The sequence below is a fragment of the Mesocricetus auratus genome, unplaced genomic scaffold (genome assembly GCF_017639785.1).
Source record: "Mesocricetus auratus isolate SY011 unplaced genomic scaffold, BCM_Maur_2.0 contig_10556_pilon_obj, whole genome shotgun sequence".
In the NCBI taxonomy this organism is placed as follows: domain Eukaryota; kingdom Metazoa; phylum Chordata; class Mammalia; order Rodentia; family Cricetidae; genus Mesocricetus; species Mesocricetus auratus.
In genome coordinates, this window is record NW_024433352.1 from 1 (window position 1) to 9,423 (window position 9,423).

Genomic DNA, 9,423 nt, shown 5'->3' on the forward strand with positions numbered 1-9,423 from the left:
TTAACTTCTTCAAAAACAACGATACAACACTATGTCTGAAACTATGTGCTTAACTACATGAGAACTTACCATATAACACTGTATTAGAAACTACGTGCTTAACTTCTTCAAAACTAACTATACAACACTGTGTGTGAAACTACATGCTTAACTTCTTTAAAACTAACGATACAGCACTGTGTGTGAAACTAGGTGCTTAACTTCTTCAAAACTAACGATACAACACTATGTGTGAAACTATGTGCTTAACTACATGAGAACTTACTATATAACACTGTATTAGAAACTACGTACTTAACTTCTTCAAAACTAACGATACAACACTGCGTATGAAATTAGGTGCTTAACTACATGAGAACTTACCATATAACACTGTATTTGAAACTACATGCTTAACTTCTTCAAAACTAACGATACAACACTGTGTGTGGAATACCATGCTTAACTTCTTCAAAACAAACGTTATAACACTGTGTGTGAAACAACATGCTTAACTTCTTCAAAACTAACGATACAACACTGTGTGTGAAACTATGTGCTTAACTTCTTCAAAACTAACGATACAACACTGTGTGTGAAATTATGTGCTTAACTTCTTCAAAAACAACGATACAACACTATGTCTGAAACTATGTGCTTAACTACATGAGAACTTACCATATAACACTGTATTAGAAAGAACGTGCTTAACTTCTTCAAAATTAACTATACAACACTCTGTGTGAAACTACATGCTTAACTTCTTCAAAACTAAGGATACAGCACTCTGTGTGAAACTAGGTGCTTAACTTCTTCAAAACTAACGATACAACACTATGTGTGAAACTATGTGCTTAACTACATGAGAACTTACCATATAACACTGTATTTGAAACTACTTGCTTAACTTCTTCAAAACTAACGATACAACACTGTGTGTGAAACTACATGCTTAACTTCTTCAAAACTAACGATACAACACTGTGTGTGAAATTATGTGCTTAACTTCTTCAAAAACAACGATACAACACTATGTGTGAAACTATGTGCTTAACTACATGAGAACTCACCATATAACACTGTATTAGAAACTACGTGCTTAACTTCTTCAAAACTAAGTATACAACACTGTGTGTGAAACCACATGCTTAACTTCTTAAAAACTAACGATACAGCACTGTGTGTGAAACTAGGTGCTTAACTTCTTCAAAACTAACGATACAACACTATGTGTGAAACTATGTGCTTAACTACATGAGAACTTACCATATAACACTGTATTAGAAACTACGTGCTTAACTTCTTCAAAACTAACGATAAAACACTCTGTGTGAATTTAGGTACTTAACTTCCTCAAAACTAACGATACAACACTGTGTGTGAAACTACATCCTTAACTTCTTCAAAACTAACGATACAACACTCTGTGCGAAATGTACATGCTTAACTTCTTCAAAACTAACGATACAACACTGTTTATGAAATTAGGTGCTTAACTACATGAAAACTTACCATATAACACTGTATTAGAAACTACGTGTTTAACTACTTCAAAACTAACGATACAACACTGTGTGTGAAACTACATGCTTAACTACTTCAAAACTAACGATACAACACTGTGTGTGAAACTAGGTGCTTAACTTCTTCAAAACTAACGATACAACATTATGTGTGAAACTATGTGCTTAACTACATGAGAACTTACTATATAACACTGTATTAGAAACTACGTACTTAACTTCTTCAAAACTAACGATAAAACACTCTGTGTGAATTTAGGTACTTAACTTCCTCAAAACTAACGATACAGCACTGTGTGTGAAACTATATCCTTATCTTCTTCAAAACTAACGATACAACACTATGTGTAACTAGGTGCTTAACTTCTTCAAAACTAACGATACAACACTGTGTGTGAAAGTACGTGCTTAACTTCTTCAAAACTAACGATAAAACACTCTGTGTGAATTTCGGTGCTTAACTTCCTGAAAACTAACGATACAACACTGTGTGTGACAGTACGTGCTTAACTTCTTCAAAACAAACGACACAACACTGTGTGTGAAACTACATCCTTATCTTATTCAAAACCAACGATACAACACTGTGTGTAAAACTACATGCTTAACTTCTTCAAAACTAACGATACAACACTGCGTGTGAAATTATGTGCTTAACTACATGAGAACTTACCATATAACACTGTATTTGAAACTACTTGCTTAACTTCTTCAAAACTAACGATACAACACTGTGTGTGAAACTACATGCTTAACTCCTTCAAAACTAACGATACAACACTGTGTGTGACATTCCATGCTTATCTTCTTCAAAACTAACGATACAACACTGTGTGTGAAATTATGTGCTTAACTTCTTCAAAAACAACGATACAACACTATGTCTGAAACTATGTGCTTAACTACATGAGAACTTACCATATAACACTGTATTAGAAACTACGTGCTTAACTTCTTCAAAACTAACGATACAACACTGCGTATGAAATTAGGTGCTTAACTACATGAGAACTTACCATATAACACTGTATTTGAAACTACATGCTTAACTTCTTCAAAACTAACGATACAACACTGTGTGTGGAATACCATGCTTAACTTCTTCAAAACAAACGTTATAACACTGTGTGTGAAACAACGTGCTTAACTTCTTCAAAACTAACGATACAACACTGTGTGTGAAACTACGTGCTTAACTTCTTCAAAACTAACGATAAAACACTCTGTGTGAATTTAGGTGCTTAACTTCCTCAAACTAACGATACAACACTCTGTACGAAAGTACATGCTTAAATTCTTCAAAACTAACGATACAGCACTGTGTGTCAAACTAGGTGCTTATCTTCTTCAAAACTAACGATACAACACTATGTGTGAAACTACATGCTTAACTTCTTCAAAACTAACGATACAACACTGTTTATGAAATTAGGTGCTTAACTACATGAGAACTTGCCATATAACACTGTATTAGAAACAACGTGCTTAACTTCTTCAAAACTAATGATACAACACTGTGTGTGAAACTACATGCTTAACTTCTTCAAAACTAACGATACAACACTGTGTGTGAAAGTACGTGCTTAACTTCTTCAAAACTAACGATAACACACTCTGTGTGAATTTCGGTGCTTAACTTCCTCAAAACTAACGATACAACACTGTGTGTGACAGTACGTGCTTAACTTCTTCAAAACTAACGATACAACACTGTGTGTGAAACTACATCCTTATCTTATTCAAAACCAACGATACAACACTGTGTGTAAAACTACATGCTTAACTTCTTCAAAACTAACGATACAGCACTGCGTGTGAAATTATGTGCTTAACTACATGAGAACTTGCATTATAACACTGTATTTGAAACTACTTGCTTAACTTCTTCAAAACTAACGATACAACAGTGTGTGTGAAACAATGTGCTTAACTACATGAGAACTTACTATATAACACTGTATTAGAAACTACGTACTTAACTTCTTCAAAACTAACGATAAAACACTCTGTGTGAATTTAGGTGCTTAACTTCCTCAAACTAACGATACAACACTCTGTACGAAAGTACATGCTTAAATTCTTCAAAATTAACGATACTGCACTGTGTGTGAAACTAGGTGCTTATCTTCTTCAAAACTAACGATACAACACTATGTGTGAAACTACATGCTTAACTTCTTCAAAACTAACGATACAACACTGTTTATGAAATTAGGTGCTTAACTACATGAGAACTTGCCATATAACACTGTATTAGAAACAACGTGCTTAACTTCTTCAAAACTAACGATACAACACTGTGTGTGAAACTACATGCTTAACTTCTTCAAAACTAACGATACAACACTGTGTGTGAAAGTACGTGCTTAACTTCTTCAAACTAACGATAAAACACTCTGTGTGAATTTCGGTGCTTAACTTCCTCAAAACTAACGATACAACACTGTGTGTGACAGTACGTGCTTAACTTCTTCAAAACTAACGATACAACACTGTGTGTGAAACTACATCCTTATCTTATTCAAAACCAACGATACAACACTGTGTGTAAAACTACATGCTTAACTTCTTCAAAACTAACGATACAGCACTGCGTGTGAAATTATGTGCTTAACTACATGAGAACTTGCATTATAACACTGTATTTGAAACTACTTGCTTAACTTCTTCAAAACTAACGATACAACAGTGTGTGTGAAACAATGTGCTTAACTACATGAGAACTTACTATATAACACTGTATTAGAAACTACGTACTTAACTTCTTCAAAACTAACGATACCGCCGAGCCAAGCACCGCCTTCAGGCCCAGCAGCGGCAACATGAAATCAACCTGATAGCCTACCGGGAAGCCCACAACTACACAGCGCTGCCTTTCTACTTCAGGTTTTTGCCAAACTATTTACTACCTCCTTATGAGGAAGTGGTGAACAGACCTCCAACTCCTCCCCCACCGTACAGTGCCTTCCAGCTACAACAGCAGCAGCTGCTGCCTCCTCAGGGTGGCCCTGCAGGTGGAGTCCCTCCAGGCGCTGACCCGCCCCAGGGCCCCCAGGGAGGGCAGAGCAGTCCTTTGTCTGGATCCAGTAGAAGCAGCACAAGACCCCCGAGTGTCGCCGACCCTCAGCCCTCTGAAGTGCCCGCGGACCGGGCAGCCACCAAAGCACCTGGAATGGAATCCGGTGGCTCAGTGGCCAGCCGTGGGGAGCTGGCCCCGGGGGCCTTCCTGGACAGGGATTCAGAGTGTGAGGAAGAGCTACTGAAGGGATCGAGTCTGGAGCATGGCGGCGTACCCCCGACGGCACAGACAAGACACCTGGCAGGCATCGCCGCTTCACAGGTGACTCGGGCATTGAGGTGTGTGTGTGCAACCGGGGCCACCACGAGGACAGCCTCAAGGAGTTCAATACACTCATAGATGACGCCCTGGATGGGCCCCTGGACTTCTGTGACAGTTGTCACGTCCGGCCTCCTGTTGACGAAGAGGAAGGGCTCTGCCTGTCACCTGAGGAGCAGGCTCGAGAGCCGGGGCATCCCCACCTGCCACGGCCGCCTGCCTGCCTGCTGCTAAACACCATCAATGAACAGGACTCGCCAAACTCACAGCACAGCAGCTCCCCCAGCTAGAACAGGCCCTGCCTGCACCCGAGAGCTCGACAGACAACCAGGGTAGGGGACACCCACACGAGAAGCATTAAGTGACTTCAGACGTGGCACAACCACTTTCTATTTTATTTTTCCCTCCTGTCCCACTCTTCCCACATCTCCAGGTACAAGTTTGGGGTGTGGCTGCCTCGTCCCCCACAAAGTCACAGTGTTGTAGAAGACTGAGGCTCTGGTTCTGGGACTCATTCTGCACCCCCATTTCCAGACCTGTGTCTCGCCTACCTGCTTGGCTGAGAAACAAGGGTCTGGAAAGCCCCAGGACTGGGGCCGGGCTGGGTTCTGAGATGGCTCTTGCTGTCTGAGTGGATTCGTAAGAGAATTTCGCCGTGTCTCAGTCTGGGAGAGACAGTTTATCTTGGCCCTGGGTGAAGAAGGAAACCCTCAGGGGCCTGAGACTGTCACCTGCGGCTGTCACCGGCAGCTGCCAGTGTCTGCAGAGCTGGCATTGGTCTAATCCTGTGGAAGGGTGAGAGCTGATGGACGTGTTGGTAAGGGGCTGGCTGGTCTGGCAAGCCCCAGGTGGAGAGTACACCTCTGCATTGGAGAGGGGCCCTTCTCCAATTGGCTGGCTTTGGCCTGGTTCAGGTGTAGGCGTTTATACTGTGTTCTTTATGTTTTCCTTAAAAAACAAATAACAGAGGCTAGCTGGAAAGAGGAAAGTGTCAGTGGGCAGGCAAGAATCCTCTTTTGGACAAAGGAATTCTGTAGCTGTCCCTGAGTTTCCAAGAGTCTGGCCACTGTTGGGCCAGAAGGAGAGTGTGGTAGTCCTGGGTCTTCTGTCAGTGGAGGCCTAAGTCTGATGTCTGGTAGAGATATGGCACCCTTCACCCCTGCCCTTTGTCTGTACTCAGAGGAGACCAGTGGTCCCTGGCCATCCTGAACACAGTCTGCAGTCTTTACCTGTCTTCTGTAAGCAGATGGACAGGGGAGGGTGTGGTCCTGGGCATGGCAGCCTTGTAGCTTGGCCCTCACACGGTATTTTTTCTTGAGTTATCCAAGACTGTTGTTAGTGTGTTTGTTCGTTTTAAACTGACCACTTGGAAAAACACCTTTGTTATCTGTGGTTCTCGTGGCTGCCTCTGCCCCGAGCCTGTTGGAGGGGGTGTCTCACTCTCCTGGACAGCCGTGTTCCTGTCCCCTGGCTCTAGAGGCCCAGCCGTGGCTTGGGTAGGAAAAGGAACATAGAAGCAGCCGAAGCGAACATTCCCCGCCCAGCCTCATTCATACTAAGAGTTTGGCTCTCCCCTGCTCTTGAACGATGATATGTAGACGCGGCACTGTCGTTCTAGTGAGAAAAGGAAAGGAAGAAAAGAAAATCCGTATGTAATCACACAAACAAACCTGAGGCTGTGAGCTAGCGTGTGTCTGCATTTGGATGCCACAAACCAAAATCCTTGTCGAACAAAAGTGAAGTCTATACAGTGATGTTGGATGGTGTGTGTGTGTGTGTGTGTGTGTGTGTGTGTGTTCGTTCTCCATTGTGAGTGTGCAAGTTATCTGTGACCCCAAGCCCTGTGTTCCTGTGAAGATACTTTGAATGACCATTCTGCTCACGTTAACCCCGTGTTCGGAGCACATATGGCCCTCTCAAGGTAATTTATTTTACGCATTTACTGTTTACCGAACAAATGCCTGACTGTACTCGGGTGTCCCCGGCAGCGCCTGTGTTTGCCAGACTCTGCCCTCCAGGGAGAGGCTTCTTTCTCAGCTCAGCACTGCGATTTGCACACCGCCCCACGGACACTCGGGCCCGCATTCTGTTCCCTGGACGTGGAAGCATTCGGAACCCGTCCCTCCCCTTCTGCTGTGTTCAGACAGAAGCTTGATTGAGTCTTGAGTGACAAGCTTGGACTGGCTGTGGTTCAGACATCGACCTGCCCAGGAACACTGGGAGTCTCTGGCAGACGCCTTGATGCCACGAGCACGTACCTCCTCCGCCCAGGTCTAGAGGGTCGGTGTGTGGTCAGAGGGGCCGAGCTGCAACCCTCACACACCTTTCCCACTTCCTTCTTAAAATCCCAGACAACTCGAAACTGAATCTCCCCACACTCTAGTTAACTGGTGATTGGGTGGGACCCTCTCAAGTTCCTTTCCCCTGGCAGGATGGGGTGCTGGCGTGAGTGCGGACCGGCTTCCTGATGACCGAGCCAGTCTGGCCCCTGCTGCTTCAGGCCATGCTGGCGCTCAGAGCACAGGAAATACAAGTTAGGGGCCAGGGAGACTTGGCTGAGTTGGGTTTCCAGACAAATGGGAGGAGGGGGTAGGCAGAGGGCTTGGTGCTACAGTCAGCTTTGCAGCCGCTAACACATTCCTGTGTGAGGCACATCAGCGTCCGTCAGTTATTGTGAATATGTGTATCTTAAGCAATAAGAGTCCGCTGCTCAGTGTCCTGGGCAGGCTGGGTGACGCTGGGTGACGCACACCCTGTGCTGTGACCGTTCTGAAGACAGAGTGGCTCTAACCACTGTGAGACGCCCTAATAAAATCAGTCCCAAAAAAAAAAAAAACTAACGATAAAACACTCAGTGTGAATTTAGGTGCTTACCTTCCTCAAAACTAACGATACAACACTCTGTACGAAAGTACATGCTTAACTTCTTCAAAACTAACGATACAACACTATGTGTGACAGTACGTGCTTAACTTCTTCAAAACTAACGATACAACACTGTGTGTGAAACTACATCCTTATCTTATTGAAAACCAACGATATAACACTGTGTGTAAACCTACATGCTTAACTTCTTCAAAACTAACGATACAACACTGCGTGTGAAATTATGTGCTTAACTACATGAGAACTTACCATATAACACTGTATTTGAAACTACTTGCTTAACTTCTTCAAAACTAACGATACAACACTGTGTGTGAAACTACATGCTTAACTCCTTCAAAACTAACGATACAACACTGTGTGTGACATTCCATGCTTAACTTCTTCAAAACTAACGATACAACACTGTGTGTGAAATTATGTGCTTAACTTCTTCAAAAACAACGATACAACACTATGTGTGAAACTATGTGCTTAACTACATGAGAACTTACTATATAACACTGTATTAGAAACTACGTACTTAACTTCTTCAAAACTAACGATACAACACTGCGTATGAAATTAGGTGCTTAACTACATGAGAACTTACCATATAACACTGTATTTGAAACTACATGCTTAACTTCTTCAAAACTAACGATACAACACTGTGTGTGGAATACCATGCTTAACTTCTTCAAAACAAACGTTATAACACTGTGTGTGAAACAACATGCTTAACTTCTTCAAAACTAACGATACAACACTGTGTGTGAAACTATGTGCTTAACTTCTTCAAAACTAACGATACAACACTGTGTGTGAAATTATGTGCTTAACTTCTTCAAAAACAACGATACAACACTATGTCTGAAACTATGTGCTTAACTACATGAGAACTTACCATATAACACTGTATTAGAAAGAACGTGCTTAACTTCTTCAAAATTAACTATACAACACTCTGTGTGAAACTACATGCTTAACTTCTTCAAAACTAAGGATACAGCACTCTGTGTGAAACTAGGTGCTTAACTTCTTCAAAACTAACGATACAACACTATGTGTGAAACAATGTGCTTAACTACATGAGAACTTACTATATAACACTGTATTAGAAACTACGTACTTAACTTCTTCAAAACTAACGATAAAACACTCTGTGTGAATTTAGGTGCTTAACTTCCTCAAACTAACGATACAACACTCTGTACGAAAGTACATGCTTAAATTCTTCAAAACTAACGATACAGCACTGTGTGTCAAACTAGGTGCTTATCTTCTTCAAAACTAACGATACAACACTATGTGTGAAACTACATGCTTAACTTCTTCAAAACTAACGATACAACACTGTTTATGAAATTAGGTGCTTAACTACATGAGAACTTGCCATATAACACTGTATTAGAAACAACGTGCATAACTTCTTCAAAACTAATGATACAACACTGTGTGTGAAACTACATGCTTAACTTCTTCAAAACTAACGATAACAACACTCTGTGTGAATTTACGTGCTTAACTTCCTCAAAACTAACGATACAACACTGTGTGTGACAGTACGTGCTTAACTTCTTCAAAACTAACGATACAACACTGTGTGTGAAACTACATCCTTATCTTATTCAAAACCAACGATACAACACTGTGTGTAAAACTACATGCTTAACTTCTTCAAAACTAACGATACAACACTGCGTGTGAAATTATGTG

At 41.6% G+C, this 9,423-nt stretch overlaps 1 protein-coding gene across 1 annotated transcript; it reads left to right on the forward strand.

Annotated features, from left to right (window-relative positions):
• Nucleotides 1-4,278: 4,278 nt before the first annotated feature.
• LOC121138465 (WW domain binding protein 1-like) lies at nt 4,279-7,656 on the forward strand (the record flags this gene model as incomplete). The annotated part of the gene is given in 2 exon segments (XM_040741149.1): nt 4,279-4,792; nt 4,795-7,656. Coding segments are annotated over 2 exon segments (849 nt in total), but the record flags the coding sequence as incomplete, so codon positions are not given.
• Nucleotides 7,657-9,423: the final 1,767 nt, after the last annotated feature.